Source organism: Ambystoma mexicanum, chromosome 11, assembly GCF_040938575.1.
Source record: "Ambystoma mexicanum isolate Mex_15411 chromosome 11, UKY_AmexF1_1, whole genome shotgun sequence".
In the NCBI taxonomy this organism is placed as follows: domain Eukaryota; kingdom Metazoa; phylum Chordata; class Amphibia; order Caudata; family Ambystomatidae; genus Ambystoma; species Ambystoma mexicanum.
Window position 1 is genome coordinate 1,321,506,717 of NC_090934.1, and position 19,432 is coordinate 1,321,526,148.

General features: G+C 47.9%; 1 protein-coding gene across 1 annotated transcript in view; it reads left to right on the top strand.

Annotated features, from left to right (window-relative positions):
* Positions 1-19,432, top strand: part of LEO1 (LEO1 homolog, Paf1/RNA polymerase II complex component) — an 892,878-nt gene that overhangs the window by 470,536 nt on the left and 402,910 nt on the right. Inside the window, exon 6 of the mRNA XM_069624834.1 lies at positions 3,704-3,788. Coding sequence (XP_069480935.1) covers positions 3,704-3,788 — 85 coding nt within the window. The remainder of the gene's footprint in view (positions 1-3,703; positions 3,789-19,432) is intronic.

Consider the following 19,432-nt stretch of genomic DNA (forward strand, 5'->3'; position numbering starts at 1 on the left):
TGTCACATATTACATTAGTCAGTCCAAAGTTATAGGAAACTGTAACTCCACTCATACACTATGGAGAGCAAGGTCACCCATAAAGAGTAAAAGACTAGGTGAGAGGGGAAAAAATCCCACTCAACTTGGGACGAGGGAAAATAATTACCAATCCAATCAAAGTTCTGGGGAATGACACCCGTCAGGAAGATTTATCATAAATATGAAAATCTTACCTAACACTGTTATGGACTAATCAGTGTCACCATTAGAATGAGCAAAAAGACCAGCAAAGTAAAGCAGGCGGCTTTGTGTTAGGGAGAATTCTCAGAAATTTGCTAATTCCCTTCTACCTTAGAGACCCCCAGCACGTTTGCTGGACTTTAGGACTTTTAATGTTTAACCTGGAGAGAGTGAGACCTTTTCCCACTCTCCCATGTATTTTTCTGTGATTTGTACCCTGTTTCTCTTTTGGATTTGGGGCCTGCCAAACTCCATAGGCATAATCTTTTTACATTGTGGCACAGGGAAGTCTTTTCAAATTTCCCAAAGGTTTAAATACCTTCTCTTGGATAACTACTGTTTCCAAGAGCAGTGAAGTGAAATTGACTTTACTTACATTTTGTAACTTCCTAGACCCAGCACACGCCATCTTACAATAGGGTGCTGGAGGGGTTACTTAGTATCCCCTTTGTCTAGTTTCTCATGTAACATTATTATGCTACCCTTTCTACAATTAATGGCTGGTGGCAGTTGTTTACTTTTTACCACCATTGTGTGTTTTTACCGCGGGCTGCGTTCGCAGCTGCAGTAAGGCACCTGTGGGTGCCCATTTTGTCAAAATGGCCCCCGTTAGGCAAAGCTTATATGCAGTACCCTTTGGGTGCAAAACGCACCACTCTGACTACAGGTATAGGAAACCCAACCTTTGGTATAAGCTTGTACTACACAGTTTTGTTAGAGGGTTGAGCAGCCAGTCTTATCTCAAGAGGGGCAATATGAGCTGTAGGGGAATTACACAGAGATTCACAGTGACAAGTATTCAAATAAACTCTTACACACCAGGTTTCTTGAATAAACAATTATTAATCAGTCAGTTAGAATAAGCCGCCTTCAGAAGGGAGCAATATAAATTTAACACAGAAATACACTTCAATACTGTACACTCTTAGTTTCTAAATTAGTAAAGACCCTTTTGGGATGGCCCACAGACACAACCTACACCCTCAGGTGACTTCAATAGCTTAGGGTGCTGGGGACATTAATATCTTACTGTTAGCATTTAGAATACTGTTAGAAGTTGGTAAAAGGTAAAGGTTATTAGAACAACAAAAGACCACAAATATTATTAAGCAGAAAAATACTTTTGGATCCCCTAAACAGAGTCATTCAGTATAACAGGCTAAGCCAAAGTCAATGGGCAAAAGTCTTATATATGATTGTGAGGAGGTCAAAGAGGCAATGGAGATGAGACGACCCCATTCCAACGTTCAGACCCAGCCCCCAAAAGGTTAAAACAGCAGGGCAAAGGAAAACTACATGTCCCATAACCCACCATGAGAAACGGAGCCAAGGTGGGGGAAAGGACAAAGTGAACAAAATGAAGCGTTATAGGTACAGCCCAGTCACACGGTATAATGGCCGGTACACACAGAAAAGTACAGGTTGGGATGGACAAACAGTGTATGAAACGGGGTGGATGGGGGAAGGAAAACTGGCTGCAGGTGTGGGAAGGAAAGGCGGGTGGAGGCTGAATGGAGGGGAGGAGCAGGGCATGGGTTAAAAGAAGCCCCGGGGAAAGTCACCAGGTGTCTCTCATTGCAGCGGCAGCCCTGGCCGGAGACCACAGAGGAGTGGGAGGAATCCCCAGGTGCTGTACATTGGGCGTACTAGGAGGCTGAAAGAGCAGAGCAGCATCGCTCTCTGCCAAGAAAACTCGAGGAACGGCAGCGCAGAATTACACACCCGAGGCAGATTCACTGACAAGGGAACCCTGGCCATAAGCCATTTCAAAGGACAGTGCTTCTGTGGGTTTATTTTTTCTGTTAGTTTGTTTTGACATCCCATTTTTGGACAATTGGCGAAGGAACGGAAAGCTAGCGTCCGAGAAGAGGAATTTATGGGAGCTGTTTATGATTCATTCAAAGAGGCGAGAAGCCTAAGAGGACATTCCTACAAACTCTGAATTGATTAACCCTTTACACCGCAAGCCGGCTGAGCCAAAAATAAGCATGTTTTGTTGTTTATACTGAGGGGCTGGTGGAAAGGTTAACACAGCCATAAATCTTAACTTGTTCACCCTGCATCCGACTACAGCCTACTACTTTACAAGGATGAAGCACTTCTGGCAGGTTAGTAAGAAAGTCTTTGCACAATGTTTTAGAAGTCTTTGAAGAAAAGAAGAATCCAATGTAGGGCCACAAGCTGATTGGACTTGTGAGTGGTAGAAGAAGCAAGCAACTCTACTGTAAGAGGTAGGTTCTCTCAGACTTTACAGTACCTTTGTATTGAAGGTAAAGTGCAGCAGATTACTTCTGTTTCTGAGCAGCTCTGCAGATATCACTGTTCCTGAGCCTCAGTCGTGGGGACAAGAGGGAGGACTTCTGGGGACTCCTGCTCTGCAATGGGACGGTCACCTCTCGCAGCCGGCAATCTTTCCAACAAGTGGCACTTCAGTGTTTCAGCTCCTCGCGACTACCGCAAATAGCAACACTGCGGTTCCTGGCTGTCGAGATGGACTTTTCTTGCTTCTGGCGTCTCGCAGTCGGTTGAGGGGACTCGGGCTCCGGTCTTCTTTTTTCGCCATTTCTTGTTGGAAAGGTCCTTCTTGAGATTTACTCTGCACGCCAAACCAGGTTTGTCCTCTTTGTTTTATCGTTGTCCGGATTCAGGGTGTCTGGCAGGGGCAGGAAGTGAGGGAGGTGCCCAAAACGCTCTGTGCTTAATCCGCTTGGTTACAGGAATGCACTTAAAGGTAATTGGCCAGCTGGCTGTCCTTGAAGGACAGCCACCCTGCTGTGTGATTGACAGCTAGGCTGGAATGAATGGGAGAAACCTGCATAGAAGGCAAGGCTTTTTGGCTGGGAAGGCAGAGGCGACCACTCGACGACGGAATCCGAAGAAGAACTTGGAAGATCTGCCTACTGCAACTCCTGGATCGTTGGTTAGCCCGGTGAAGCCCTGCTGCTGTGCTGAAGCTCTGAATTCACCTTGACTAGAGAAGCCCTGCAAGGACGACTTCTCCCCTTGGGTTGGTGAAAATCCACTGAATTACTGCCAAAATCTGTTACCACCACTTGGTCCTGTGGATTTACCATGGGATTCAGAATGGTAGGTAATTCTCCCTTTTTTGGCCAAATTACATCACTGCAAATCTGCTGGTTTTCAGCATTATAGGGGCAGATTTATGTCCAAGCTTTTTGCTGGAAGTAAATCCTCCACTTCACTGCTAAACCTTTAGGACATCGGTGCAGTAATGCACTGTTATTGGAATTACTGCTGCTTTGCTGCCTTTTTATGCCCGCACCACCGTACTTGTAATGAGGCCCATTGTATTTTATGCATCTTTAACCATGCAGAGAAGTTACTAGCCAGGGTTGCCATTTCAAATTCACTATTTTGAACCAATGACTGCAATCTGTCTTGTACTTAATTGGGTCACTGCATTGAGGACATCTTCTGCACCATTCTGTTCCCTTTTTATAGTGCGTATGTTTTGTTTCAGGCCTTTTGATCCTCAGTATTATGAAGACGAATTTGAAGATGAGGAGATGCTTGATGAAGAAGGTAGAACCAGGTTAAAGTTGAAGGTATTCTTTGGACCTATTTTGCATTGTAGTAATGATGTTCATGCCTTGTATTCTGTCATTGGTCATCACCTGTGTTAGGCAGAGTTTGCATGCAGTACACTCTGGGACCACTACACACAACTATGACTACAGGTGTAAGCAAAACCAGCCTTTGGTATAAGTTTGTACCACAGTTCTTGGTAGCGAGCTGAGCAGCCAGGCTTATCTCAAGAGGGAATGCGAGCTTGTGAGGGTGTTACACAAAGGTCTACAATGACAAGTATTCAGATAGACACTTATACTCAAGGTTTCTTGGTAAAAACACTTCTTAATTTATTACACAAATTAATTTATTAAAGCATTCACTAAATGAGGCAACCAATATCACACAAGTTATACTACAATACTGAATACTAAGCATTTGAGCTCCCTTGAGGTAGGAGCAAAATAGCATTGATGTAGCAGCAAAAAGGCATAAGTTTTAAAACTAAGATTACAGTTACTCTAAAACAGTGCAAATAGTTTGAGTTCACCAGAGGAGTTGATTCAATGCAATAGGTAGGCCAAAGTCAATGGACTAATGTCTTGTATAGGTGAAAACGGTTCTGGTATTTAAAACAGAAAGGTTTTGCCATGGTTCTTAGAAGTAGTTAACGGAAGAAAGGTTTATATGTCGGGTCACAAGCTGACTAGACCTGCAAGTTGCCACAGTTGTACGCACTTTAGCAGTGAGAAGTAAGTTCTCTCGGTCGGGTTTTCACAGTACCTTATATTGAAGAAAAAGAGGCATCTGAAGACTTCTGTTCCTGGCAGTTCCTGCAGATCTCGCTGTTCCTGAGCCTCAGTCGTGGGGACAAGAGGGAGGACGTTGGGGGACTCATGCACTGCATGGGGACTGGACACAAAGCTGGCAAATTGACAATTCTTCGATTGCTCCGGGTGCTGTTTCTTCAAGCACACAAGCTGGTGTCCTTCCCCCTGGATAATCCTAACCAGCTCTGAGAATGGTATCCAGGTGGCTTACGAGTTGATTGGTCCTACCAACTCAAAGGAAGACGTCATCCTTGAAGTGGCTTCTCTGTCAAGATGAACTTGCCGATTCGGACCTGTAGCAAGGCTCCACCGGGCAAACCAACGGTCCAGTAGTCGCAGCAAACGTCCTCTTCCAGCTCGTCTTCGGTTCTTTCGTTCCAGTGGTCGATTCTGCCTTCCAAGCCAAGAGACTCGCCTTTTAAACAGTTCTCTCCCATTCATTCCATCATAGCTGCTACTCACCCAGCAGGGTGGCTGTCCTTGCCAGACAGTCAGCCAGCCAATCACGCCAGAGTGCATTTGTGTCTCCTAAGAGACTAAGCACAGGGGGTTTTGGGCACCTCCCTCACTTCCTACCCACCCAGACACTCAGGCGCCACAGGCGGTCTTCAGTCCTAAAGCCCGCCAAATGCGTAGGAACAAAGGGACCAAACCTGGTTTGACACGCAGAGACAAACTCTAGAAGGACCTTTCCAAAAAGAAATGGCCAAAAAAGACCGGCACATGTTTAAACAAAGGGTGCTTAGGCAACATCTTGAAAAACATGGCTCCCGCGATTTTTACTACCAGTGTTCGCGGTCGGGAAAAATCATGGTGGTTAGTTATAAAACCACTGCCACCAGCCATTTTGATAGGAAAGGTTAGCATTTGACTGCTACACGAGATTTTAGACATAGGGGATACTAGGTAACCCCTCCAGCACTCTATTGTAAGATAGTGTGTGCTGGGTCTAGGAATTTAAAAATACTAGTAAAGTCAATTTAACCTTACATTCTCTGGGAAACAGTAGTTTATCCCAGAGAAGGTATTTAAACCTTGGGACAGCCTAAAAAGCTTCCCTGTGTCACTGCACTGAGGGTGCTGTGTAATACACATGAACAGATGATGCTTATGGAGTTATCTAAAACTCCATATTCAAAGAACACAAGAGTAAAACGCACATCAAAATACATGAGTGGGGAAAAAAGGCTCGCACTCTTGCCAGGTAAAAAAATCAAGTCCTCAAAATCCAGCAAAGTTGCTGGGGGTCTCTAAGGTGAAGGGAATTAGCACATTTATGAGATTTCTCCCTAACACTCCCCCCCATACTAATGGACAAGGGGATTTAATCCACCCGTGGATGAATCTCCTTACTCCAGTCGGTCATACATTCTGGAGAGACCATCAGCGTTTTGGTGATTACACCATGCCCTGTGTTCAATGGTAAAATGAAACCCCTTTAGGCTGATTGACCATCTTAAAAATTCAGGATTTTCCCCTTTCATCTACATTAACCATCTCAAGGGTTGGTGGTCAGTCTGAATTGCAAAAGTAGATCCGTACAAGTATGGTCTAAACTTCTTCAGTGACACACAAGGGCAAAAGATTCTCTTTCAATTGTTACCCACCTTGTTTCCTGTTCCTTCAGCTTTCTGCTGATGAAGCAGATGGGGTGTTCCCTACCTTTCTCATCCAGCTGACTCAGAACTGCACCTATACCTGTATTGGAAGCATCTGTTTGCACAATTAAGTTTTGGCTGTAGTCAGGAGTGCTTAAGACTAGAGCTTGGCAAAGGGGCTTTAAGTCTTTCAAATGTCTTAGTGCACTCCTCATTCCACCTGACCTTTTTAGGAAATTTGGGTGAGGAGACCACATTCAAGGGAGAAGCTATGGACCCATAGTTCTCTATGAAGTCCCTATAATAACCATTGAGACCTAAGAAGGCTCTCCCTTGGGTTTGATTAGTGGGGGTGGCTCATTCTTGTACAGCTTGTACTTTGCTAGGCAATGGCCTTATTTCACCTCCTCCTATCTCATGTCCAAGGTAGACCACTTTGCTCTGACCAATTCGACATTTACTTGCCTTTATAGTCAGATGGGCCTGCTCAAGAGCCTGCAAAACATATCCTAAGTGGTCAACATGTTCTTTCCAAGTAGGGCTGAACACTGCAATCTCGTCCAAGTATGCCACGCAGAAGTCTTCCATTCATAACTTGATTAACCATCCTTTGGAATGTTGCAGGTGCATTCTTTAATCCAAAAGACATTACCTTAAACTGGTAGAGGCCTGCTGGGGTTGAAAATGCAGTTTTCTCCTTGGCATGGTATGTCAAGGCTATTTGCCAATAGCCTGACGTTAGGTCAAATGTACTGAGGTACTTGGCTGAACCAAGTTTGTCCACCAGCTCATCTGTCCTAGGTAAAGGATGGGCATCAGTCTTGGTGACTGCATTTAGAGCTCTATAGTCCACACAGAATGTCAATTTCTTGGATCCTGCCTTTGGCACTAGTAGAACTGGACTGCACCATGGACTGGTAGAGGGTTCTATTACCCCGAGATCAAGCATTTGGTTGACCTCTTCCTTTATGTGGGTTTTTGCATGATCCGACATCTTGTAATCGCTGCTTTTAACAGGTAAACAGTCACCAGTGAGAATATCATGCTGGCCCCAAGGGGTAAAACCTGGTGATTGTGAGGGAGGCAAACTGATTTAACAGACACTTGCACTCCTCCTGTTGTTCCAGTAGATTAGAAGAGATATTAACTCCTATCTTTCCATCTAAAGGTTGTCCCCTGAGGAGATCAGGTAGAGGTTCACTCTCCTCCTCCTCCTCCTCCAGAGCTGAAGCTAGAAGCAAAGTTACCACTTCTGGTTTTGAGACGTAAGCTTTTAGACGGTTGGTGTGAAAGACCCTGGGGGCCTCCTTAGGATTGCCTAAGTCCACCAAATAATTGACTTCTCCAGGTTTTCCTACAACCTTGAAGGGTCCAATCCATTCGTCTCTAAGGCCCTCTGCCTTGTAGGTACCATAACTAAAACTTTCTGGTCTTGAGTAAACTCAACCATGTTGGCCTTCTGGTCATGCCAATGCTTCAACAGAGCCTGACCTACTTTTAAGTTCAGATGCTTCTGTCATGTGTGTTATTCGAAGGAATTGGGTCCTTCAACGTATTCCATATCTATGACATGTAATCACCACAGCTGTGCTGCTTCGGAAAATCTTCGGCGTCTGCGTACTGCGTCGATGACGTCGATACGCCGCCCTCGAGGACGACCTCCGACGGCCGACGTCACTGGATGTTCTAAGTAGGACGCACGACGCCCGTAGCCTCAGTTCCGTTTTTTCCACGAACGTGTTCGCTTCAGAGATCTCGGCGACCCTCGACTCTTTGGCGTTTCTGTTCTTTCTCGGTTCTTCAAACCTGTTCGTATTGTGAAGTATTTCTTCGTGAAGATGTCTACCTCGTCTTCCACAACGCGTCCGGGCTTTAAGAAGTGCGGGGACTGTGGGTCCAAGTTGTCGGTGACGGACTCGCATGACGCCTGCCTCTGGTGCCTCGGGGAGGCCCATGACACGGATGACTGTGTCGACTGCCAGTCGCTCACGTCCAAAGCCTTGCAGGAGCGCAAGAAGAAGTTATCGGTAGGTAAGGTGTCCAAGCCACGGAAGTCAAGGTCTGCGGGCTTTCGACGGATGATTCGAGGGGCGACTCTCCGTGTCGTCGTCAGAAGTTCAGTGGGTCTCAGTCCCGGAGTCCGTCCGCCACTCCTCTGCCTCTTCGAGGCACTCCCGGAAGCGCCGTCATCGGTTGCCTTCCCCGTCCTCATCCGAGGACTCTGCCCGTCGGCGGGTTGCTTACCCCACCAAGCATGCGACGCCAGAGGAATGGGCTTCCTTTGGGAAGAAAATGTTAACGATTCTCGAATCGCATGGCACTGGTCCGTCTGCGCCTCCGAGTGGGGTCGGTCGGGAGACACCGCTCGCACGCCATCGGGCTCGGGTGGTCGGCACGATTCGTGGGAGAGGTCCGCTCGGACAAGGGGAATCGTTCTCGTCATGCCCGTTCCAGGTCCCATTCCTCGACGTGCTCGAGACCGTGTGCACCTGTGGTGTCTTCGAGGACGACGTTGACGCCGAGGTCGTCGACGGACTCTTTCGAGGCCCCGCCTCGAGGCCTGTGTCGATGCCGTCGAACCTGTCGGTGCCGCGTTCGACGCCGATTCATTCGACGCCTTTCGAGGCTATTTCGACGGGGGTACCCCCGGGCGCAGTGGAACCCCCTAGAAAGGCTCTGGCCAAGGTCAAGCATGGCTTTGTTCCACATTCTGTGCCTTCTTATCGCCATCTTGAGTTTATTTCAGAGGTGGATGAGGGCTCCGATGATGGCATGGTTCTTGATACGGTGCCAGACGAGATTCTCTCGGGCCATAGCCAAATTGAGGACCTGCGGCAGTCCCTGCACGATGCCAGTGTGCTGGACACCTCTCCGGAGGTGGAGTTTTGTAGGCCTGAGCCTGGCACTCATGCCGACTCATCGTACCGGCGCCTTATGTCCAGGGTCACCGAGTATTTGGGGTGGTCTGCTCCCCCAGGTGACTTTCTTCAGGATGACCTTACGGATATCCTCGACCAAGGTCCACCAACTGACCCGGTACTGCCATTCCATATGGCTCTAGAGGAGGGTGGCGGCGGCTTGGACTACTCCCGAGAGTCTCCCGGCAGTGGGCAAGTCTTTGCCGCGAAAATACTGCCCAGCCAGCAGCGACCCCTGCTACTTGACCAAGCACCCCACTCCGGAGAGTTTGGTGGTGCAGGCGGCTACGGCCCTGGAAAGCATGCGTCGTATCCTACTATCCATCCTGATGGGGACAACAAGCGTTTTGACGACTGGGCGAAGAAAGTATTTTCTTCCGGGGGTTATTGCGCTTCAGGCGGCCAACACCGTATGTGCCTTGTCGCGTTTCACGCACACTCTGTGGAACTGTTTCCTTAGCGGCTGAACATATTCCTGAAGGGGACGAACGGGATGGTTTCCTTGCAATGGTTCAGGATGGCAAGGATGCCATGTGCGAGGCCGTTCAGTCGGGTTTAGACATGGCAGATTGCGTCAGCCAGTCCATGGCGGCGAGCACCGTAATACGCAGGTTTGCGTGGTTGCGGAAGTCAGGGTTTTCTCCTGATGTGCAGGCCCGGCTCCTCAACATGCCCTTTGACGGGGAACATCTTTTTGGCAGCAAGGCTGACGAGATCCTTGAGAGGTTGCAGACCTCAAAAGCTGCAGCGAAGTCGTTGGGCGCTGCAGTTCGCCAACCTCCGCCTTTTCCTTTTCGTTCTAGGGGACAGCAATGGAGGGGTGGTTCCTTTCGTTATTACTCAGCCTTTGGTAAAGCGAGAGGAGCTGCCAAAGGGGCCACCGTAGGAGTGCCAGAGGTGGAAAACAAGGTACTCGAGGTGCCAAGGCCGCTCGGGCTGTTGCCTCTTTGCCTTCAGGCACCGCCGCAGCCGCTTCAGCTCAGTCATGAGGCCATGTCCCATGGTTCGCCGGTTGGGGGAATGCTGGCGCAGCAGCTTGCAGAGTGGCGCGCAATTACTTCAGATGTGTGGGTTCTGGAGATCATAACCCACGGCTACTGTCTTCCTTTCCGGCACAGGCCTCAAGACAATCCACCGGGGAATCTCTTTGAAGAGTCCGGATCCGCTCCTTGCGTAGGAAATTCAATCCCTGCTGGAGAAAGGCGCCATAGAACTGGTGCCTGTAGCGGAGAGGAACAAGGGATGGTATTCCACTTATTTTTTGATTTCCAAGAAAGACGGGGGATTGAGACCCATCATGCACTTGCGCGGTTTGAACAAACTCCTCAAGAAGGACAAGTTCAAGATGGTTACTCTCTCTCAAGTCCTCCAGGCCCTTCAACTTCAGGACTGGTTGGTTTCTCTCGACCTCAAGGACGCTTATTTTCATGTGCTGATACATCCAAAGCACAAGAAGTACCCGAGGTTCGCAGTTGGTGACTCGCACTTTCAGTTTCGGGTCCTGCCGTTCGGATTGACCTCCGCCCGAAGGTCTTCACCAAGCTCATGGTTGTGGTGGCAGCACACCTCAGGAAAGGGGGGGATTCACGTCTACCCCTACCTGGACGATTGGTTGATCGGGGCGCGCTCTCCCGAGCAAGTCCTTCGTCATCTGTCGGTCACCTGCCACTCCCTCCACAAGTTGGGCTTCTCCCTCAACTTAAAGAAGTCCCATTTGACACCAACTCAGAGGCTCCAGTACATGGAGCAGTGCTCGACACGTCCCTGGGGCAGTGTTTTCCTCCCCAGGTGAGGGCTCATCACATTCAGCAGATGGTGCACAGGTTTTAGCTTGCCCAGAGTCTCCCAGCGTTAGAGTTCTTGAGATTGCTCGGCCTCATGGCATCCTGCATTCTTCTGGTGCCAGAGGCCAGGTTGCGGATGAGATCTTTGCAATGAGCACTCAAGCTCCAGTGGTCTCAGTCCTCTCAGTTTCTGAAAGGGCTCACTAATGTGTTCCCTCTGTCACCTTTCCAGGTGCCAGGTTGGGATTTGAACCTTGTTCTCAAGTTTCTGATGGGTAGTCCGTTTGAGTCATTTCATTCATGCCCTTTGAGACTGTTAACTCTTAAAACTGTATTTTTGGTTGCGGTCACTTCCGCTCGCAGAGTGAGTGAGTTACAGGCACTTTCAGTTAAGCCACCTTTCACTGTGTTTCATAAGGACAGGGTTGTCCTTAGAATTCGTCCTTCCTTTCTTCCGAAGGTGGTGTCGGAATTTCATTTAGGCTAGAAGGTTGTTCTTCCGGCGTTTTATCCTTCTCCACATCCTGGTAAGGAAGAGGAGAGGCTCCATAGGCTTGATCCTAGGAGAGCATTAAGCTTTTATATTTCATGCATGTCCCGGGTCAGAGTGGACGATCAACTCTTTATTGGTTTCACTGGAAAGCGTTTGGGACAAGCTGTGACGAAACAGACTTTGTCTCGCTGGATTATTCTGGCTATTTTTGAGTGTTACCGCTTGGCGGCTAAGGACCCACCCGTCGGCTTGCGGGCCCATTCGACCAGGGGCATGGCTGCCTCTACTGCCCTACAGAGGGGTGTTCCTATTCTTAACATCTGTGATGCAGCCACCTGGGCCTCGGTACATACTTTTTTACGTCACTACTCCCTCGATTCCTGCAGTGGGCAGGATCTGGCCTTTGGCAAGGCGGTCCTTTACTCTGCAATTTGATTGGGCATTCTAAATTTCTGTTTTCTAAATTATTTTCCCACCTCCTTGCATTGTTACTGCTTTGGGAGTCTGTCATAGATATGGAATACGTCAGAGGACCCAATCCCTTCGAAGAACAAGTTACTCTCTTACATGGTAACGTTCATTCGATGGGATGGTCCAGCGACGTATTCCATATCGCTCCCTCCCTGCCTTCCCCGCTACAGAATTTCTTATGCGATTGCAGCTTACGTTTCCGCAAGGCTTTGTGTGACAGACTGGCAGAAGACTGGTGCGACACATTCTGGGGAAAAAACTACAACTGAGGCTACGGGCGTCGTGCGTCCTACTTATAACATCCAGTGACGTCGGCCGTCAGAGGAGGTCCTCGAGGGCGGCGTATCGACGTCATCGACGCAGGACGCAGACGCCGAAGATTTTCCGAAGCAGCACAGCTGTGGTTCCTCTGAACCACCTATCATGCTCTTCTTAGTTCTATTAAACCTCTCTACCAACCCATTCATCTGGGGATGGCTGGCAGTTGAGCTTTAACAGTCCTCATAGGTATGGCTTCAGGATACCTACTAGCATGGTCTACTACAACTAATATAAATCGGTTGCCTGAAGGGGTTGGAGGGTCTAAGGGGCCAACATTGTTGATTCCTACCCTCTCAAAAGGCTCTCCCACCACTGGGAGAGGCACCAAAGGTTCCACATTCTTGGCTCCACTCATGCCAGATCTCTGAGAAGTGTGACAGCTCCTACAGAATGCATCTACATCAGACCCCAACTTAGGCCAATAGAAATACAGAGAAAGCCTTTCCTTGGTCTTCTTAAAGCTTAAGTGACCAGCTAAAGGAACCTCATGGCTTAACTGTTGGAACTGTTGTCTTATCTCTAGAGGCACTACAAGTTTTCTGTAGTCCCCTGGGATAGACTCGGTTGGTTCACTGTAGAAGAGGCCATCTTCCCAGTACAACCTGTGCTTCCCTGACTCTTGCCCGTTCAGCTGGGAAGCTGCCTGTTGGCGAAGTCCTTCAAGAGTCGTACACGCTCTTTGACCTCTGCTGAAGCCTGCCCTACAGGGGCCACCTTCTGCCAGTAAAGACTTCAGCTCAGGTTGGTCTTTAGGATCCAGATCTCCAACAGGGGGAAGGTCGTCTTCCAGCTCTGCATCTTCAGCAGCTGATTCAACCTTTCCTGGTTGTTCTTCACGCTCTCCCTCAGTGGGTGTAGCAGTCACAGGTGTGACTTTGGACAGTCCTCTCGGGGATGGCCTTGTTGGAAGCACAGGAGTACTTTCTTGCTTTTTCTTGGAGACCTTGGGTTTCCCCTTTGTCTCTTATATCTTAGAAATAGCAGTTAGTAGTTCCTGTGGGCTGTGTTATAGATTCTTCTTTAACAGCCACTGGAGAGTCAGTTAAGGTACCTCTTGGGCCTTCCTCGTTTGTTCTGGTTTCCTTTTGCTGGGAGGCCTGGGGGTGCTTGATAACTCCCAAGAGTTTTTAAGTCATTCCCCAACAGGACTCTGCCAGGCACCTTACTCTGCACACTAACGGGTTTCTTGACCGTCGTGTTGCACTGGATGAGAGCTGGTAATCTTGGAAGCATTTGAACAGGGCTTCCAGCAAGTTTAGTGAGGCCTTTGGGTGCCTTAGCAACATCCTCAGGTTTGAAAAAAGATTCATCCACCGCTGTAATGCTGGCCCCAGTGTCTCTAATCGCAGGGGTCTCCTGACCATTTACAAGTACACTGTCCTTATAATATTCTTTTGTGTTATCTGGAATTGAATTAAAGACATCTAAATTCTGCTGTTCCCACAGACCCAGGGACACTAAAGAAACCCTGGCAGACACTCCAAATGGGTCTTCAGCCAGTAGTTCAAAGTTTCCATTTACCTTTTGTACTTCTCCCTCTAGGGAAAAGGCTAAGGATACAGTGTGGACCCCTGAAGGTTTACCCTTGAATCTTGGATCCCCTTTCACATGGTCCATAGATCCACAAGCATAACATTTTCTAAATGTTTTGACAAATGGGGGCTTCAAATGGATTGTGTCCTCCCACGTATTTCTCATCTTAGATATATCCTTACCTTCAGCTTTGCTGCTTCGGAAATTTTTTCTCTCTCCACCAGAGGGCGCTCCACTCGAGGCGCCGGCGTCGTCGATGTCCCTCTGTGGCATCCGTCGAGTGTCGACGTCATCCGTAGTATAAATGCCTCGAGCGAGCCCGTTGGCCTCAGTTCCGTTTTTCTGTTAGCTTCGCTTCGAAATAAAACGGCGCTTCAGTCTTAAGCGATTGTCGTCTTCCTCGAACCCATCTACTCCGAAAACAGGGTTTAAGTGTCTAAGGTGCGGCAGAAAAATGTCGCTGACCGACCCTCACCGTAACTGCCTCTGGTGTCTCGGGTCCGAACATCGGATCGATGACTGCGGTTCGTGCCAATCCATGAAAAATACAGACCTTGTAAGTCTGACCCAGAGTATTTGAGTAAACATCCTTCTCCTGAGAGTCTGGTAGTTCAGGCAGCCACATCAACAAAAAATGCGGCATACCCCACTATTCCCCCTGATAGGGATGACAAGAAAATAGATACTTGGTCGAAAAAGATCTTTACATCAGGGAGCATGGCTCTGAAGTCTACCAATGTATCTTGTACATTGGCTAGATTTAATTATACTCTGTGGGACTGCATGTCAGCGGCAGCTCAACACATCCCGGAAGGAGAGGAACGTGATGGTTTCCTATCCATAATTAAGGATGGTAAGGAGGCTTCAGGAGAATGCCTTCAAGCAGGTTTGGACACTGCTGACAGTATCAGCAGGTCCATGGCGTCTAGCGCAGTGCTACGCAGATTTGCGTGGCTAAGTAAGTCAGGTTTTGCACCAGATGTTCAATCTAGACTCCTTAACGTGCCATTTGATGGCTCGAGGTTGTTTGGTAGCAAGGCGGATGAAAGTTTGGAGAAGCTGCAGACCTCCAAGGCAGCGGCAAAGTCACTTAGTGCCGCTATACGACAACCTCAGCAACGCCCCTACACAGGCTCATCTTCCTGGAGGGGTCGTCCCTTTCGTTTTTACTCATTTGGGAGAGGAAGGGGACAGGCCAATCAAAGGGGGCAAAGAAAATTTCCTCGGGGCGAGGAAGAGGCGCTAGATCTGCCCCAGCAGCAGCATCTGTCCCTTCAGCCGCTGCTGGAGCTGCTGCAAAACCACTCTGAGGTTTTGACTCACAAGACCCCAGTGGGAGGCAGGATCTCGCAGCATCTGAAAGAATGGCGGGGCATTACTTCATATGTTTGGGCACTGGAAACAGTAGCCCAAGGTTGCTGCCTTCCTTTTCTAAAGAAACCTCTCAATCACCCACCGGAATACAACTCTACCAAAAATCCAGACCCGCTCCTGTTGCAGGAAGTTTTAACCCTGCTACAGAAAGGTGCAATACAACATGTACCTGTAGCGGAGAGGAACAATGGTTGGTATTCCCCATATTTCCTCATTCCAAAGAAGGATGGAGGACTGAGACCCATCTTGGACTTGAGAAACTTGAACAAGATCCTCAGGAAGGACAAGTTCAAGATGGTCACTCTTTCTCAGATCCTTCAGGCTCTCCAACTTCAAGACTGGTTGGTATCATTGGACCTTCAGGATACTTACTTTCATGTGCCAATCCATCTCAAGCACAGAAAGTACCTGAGGCTTGCGTTGGCAACTCTCACTATCAGTTTCGAGTTCTGCCTTTCGGGTTGACCTCCGCCCCAAGAGTTTTCACCATGTTGATGGCGGTAGTGGCAGCGAGTCTCAGAAGAGGGGGGATTCATGTCTACCCCTATTTGGACGATTGGATGATCAGGGCACGTTCTCCAGAACAAGTCCAGGATCATCTATCCAAGACTTGCCACTTCCTTCACAAACTAGGGTTTTCTCTGAATTTAAAAAAGTCAAACATGATACCATCACAGAAGCTCCAGTTTATAGGAGCATTCTTGGATACTTGTTCGGGCAAAGCCTCGCCTCCCGAAGAGAGAGCTCACCACATTCTGCAGATGGTGACAAAATTCCAGAATGCCCAGTATCTACCGGCCTTCGATTTTCTCAGGTTGCTCGGCCTCATGGCATCCTGCATTTTTCTGGTGCCAGAGGCCAGATTGAGGATGAGATCCCTTCAATGGGCCCTCAGGACTCAATGGTCCCAATTTTCAGGGGAAATGACAGATCTCTTACAAGTTCCAACCAGAGTAGCTCAGGACCTACAATGGTGGGTTTGCAAAGAACACATCCTCAAGGGACAATCTTTTTGGCAGCCACGGCTGGAGATCACTGTAGTGACGGACGCCTCACTCACGGGGTGGGGAGCCCACACCAATGATCTGACAATCAGCGGTCGTCGGTCTCCATCGGAGTCCAGACTACACATCAACCTTTTGGAGCTGAGGTGAGGGCGATCAGACTAGCGCTGAAGGCCTTCCTGCCCTCTGTACGGGGAAAGAATGTCCTGATCATGACGGACAACACAGTGGCCATGTACTACCTCAACAAGAGAGGAGGAGTAGGTTCACTGCCACTGTGCAGAGAGGCAATGCAGCTCTGGTTCTGGGCAATACAAGAAGGGATCTCTCTATCTGCCATTCACCTAGCAGGAGAGCAAAATACAGCGGCGGACACTCTGAGCAGTCAGGGCAGTCTCTCACGAGTGGGAGATAGCTCAGGAAGTCCTTATGGAGATCTTCGCCCTTTGGGGAACCCCTTAAGTGGATCTGTTCGCGACCATTGTCAACAGGCAGTGTGAACTGTACTGCTCAAGGGAATTTCCCCCGAGAGGAGCTCTAGGAGACGCATTTGTCGTAGAGTGGGAATTTCCTCTTCTATATGCGTTCCCTCCAGTCCCTGTGATCCCTCAGGTAATCAGGAGGTTGAGAAAGTTCAGGAAAACCATGATCCTAATTGCCCTGGATTGGGCCAGGAGAACGTGGTACCCGGACCTTCTCGACATGTCCATCTGCCCTCCAATACGTCTTCCAAAAAGAGAGGATCTTCTCTCGCAAGAGGGAGGTCACGTTCTCGATCCAGAGGTCAACATACTCAACCTTCACGCATGGCTTCTGAGAGGTTGAGATACAAGGATTGGGACCTTCCGGGTGATGTTATGGAGGTGTTGCTTTCGGCCAGAAGGCCAGCAACAAAATCTTTGTACCGGTGTCGTCGGAATAAATTCAGTAACTGGTGCAGGGATAAGAATGTGGATCCTTTTGAATGTGACATTCCAATGGTATTATCTTTTCGATTACATTTAGCTAATCTGGGGCTCCAGGTTAAGACAATAAAAGGATATGTAGCAGCGCTATCTATCTTCAAGCGCTCATCAGAAGAAAGATCTTATTTTAAGATACCCTTAATAATACAATTTCTAAAAGGTTTAAACAATGTTTTTCCACCAGTACCTTTTCAAGTTCCTGTGTGGGATTTACATTTGGTACTAAATTTCTGACATGTGCACCCTTTGAACCTTTACATTCTTGTCCGTTAAGGCTTCTTACATTAAAAACTATACTTTTAATTGCATTGACATCAGCCAGCAGAGTAAGTGAGTTGCAGGCACTTTCGAGTGGTCCTCCTCACACCATCTTTCATAAAGATAAAGTTGTCCTTCGAGTTAAACCATCTTTTCTACCAAAAATAGTTTCAGACTTTCATCTGTCACAGAAAATAATTCTACCTGCGTTCTACCCTCCTCCTCACACATGTAAGGAAGAGGAAAGACTGCATAGGCTAGATGCCAGAAGGGCTCTAAGATTTTACATCTCAAGATTGTCAAAGATACGTCAGTGTGATCAACTTTTTGTGGGATACACTAGTCGTAAATTGGGACTAGCCGTAACCAAACAAACATTATCAAGATGGATCATTTTAGCCATAACAGAGTGTTATAGGCTAGCTGGAAAAGATCCCCCTGAGGGCTTAAGAGCCCATTCAACTAGGGGCATAGCAACTTCAACAGCACTTAAGAGGGGTGTCCCTGTGCAAGATATTTGTGCAGCAGCTACATGGTCATCCATGCATACTTTCATCAAACTTAATGCTTTGGACTCAACTACATCTCAAGGAGGTTTATTTGCCAAATCTGTACTACATTCGGTACATTACTAAAAGGCATCTGTATTCCCGCCTCCAATACAAAACTGCTTTGGGAGTCTATCTAAGATGAGGAATACTTGGGAGGACACAATCCACTCGAAGAACAAGTTACTTACCAACTGTAACGTTCTTTTGATTGGATGTTCCTCCCACGTATTCCTCATCGACCCTCCCATCCTACCCCACAGTACAGTTTACGTGGTTTACACTCTAAATTCTTACAAGGCTTGGGTCAATAAGAGGCACGCCTTTGTTTATAATACATGGGCTCTGATACGAAAAAACAGAACTGAGGCCAACGGGTGCGCTCGAGGCATTTATACTACGATTGACGTCGACACTCGACGGATGCCGCCGAGGGACATCGACGCCGTCGCCTCGAGTGGAGTGCCCTCTGGTGGAGAGAGAAAAAATTTCCGAAGCAGCAAAGCTAAAGGTAAGGATATATCTAAGATGAGGAATACGTGGGAGGAACATCCAATCGAAAGAACGTTACACTTGGTAAGTAAATTGTTCTTCTGCTGACCTCCCTCTGGTTTAGCACCAGAGGTTTCACTAGCCTGATTTGGTTTCCCTTGTGGCTGACCGTTTTTGTTTGGGGCCCTTTTTGGATTGGAGGCATTAGAATTCTCTTTGCCATCTTTCTTTTGCTGCTTCCCATCATCCTTCTTCTGGGTTGCCACAGAATCCTTGTGAGTAGCCCTGTTGGCAACCCACAAGTCAGCAGCAGCCTTTGCTAACTTCTTTGGATCAAATTCCTTCGAGTCAGCCAAGTGTTGTCTCAGGAGAGCAGGCATCAAAAATAGATTCTAACAAAAATATATTTCTCATTCCTTCAAAAGTGTTAACTCTGTAACCTTTACCCAACCAAGTAATTCAAACATTCACACACCCAGGTAGCCCAAGGGGTACCATCATGCTTTTTGAGGGTACTAAACCTCTTAAGCTACTGGGAAGGAGTTTTCCCAAAAGCTAGCTTCACATTTTCATACTCCAATCTTTCAAGTTCCCCCACCTCCATTACAGCACCAGTTGCAACCTGGGTGAGCCTAGACAAAAGCCAAGGAATCCACTGATTCCCTGTGAAACCCTGAATCCCATAGTTATACCCAAGCAGCCAACCGATCCAAAATATCAAGTCTTACACGCACAGCTTCTTTTAGGCATGCAAGGTCTCTTAGGACTGGAAGACCTAGAAGACTCTGGGAGAGAACCATTTTCAAGAGACAATTTCTTCATTTCAAGAGCATGATGCATTTACAGTTCTGAGTTTGATTTCTTGATGTTTACTTTCAGTTTGCATTTGGAGCCCTTTTGAACTCTAAGTCTAATTTTTGAGAGACAAATTCTGGACACAGTAGTGGACCTGGTAGGGTCCCTGTGGCTAAAGTTTGATGCCCAAGAACAGTCAGAGGTGCAGTGGGGCTCACATCCCGAGACTCCTGACTCTTCTGGCTCCTCAATAATATCAGAGCTAGACTCTAGATCATCATCATCCGACACATTAACA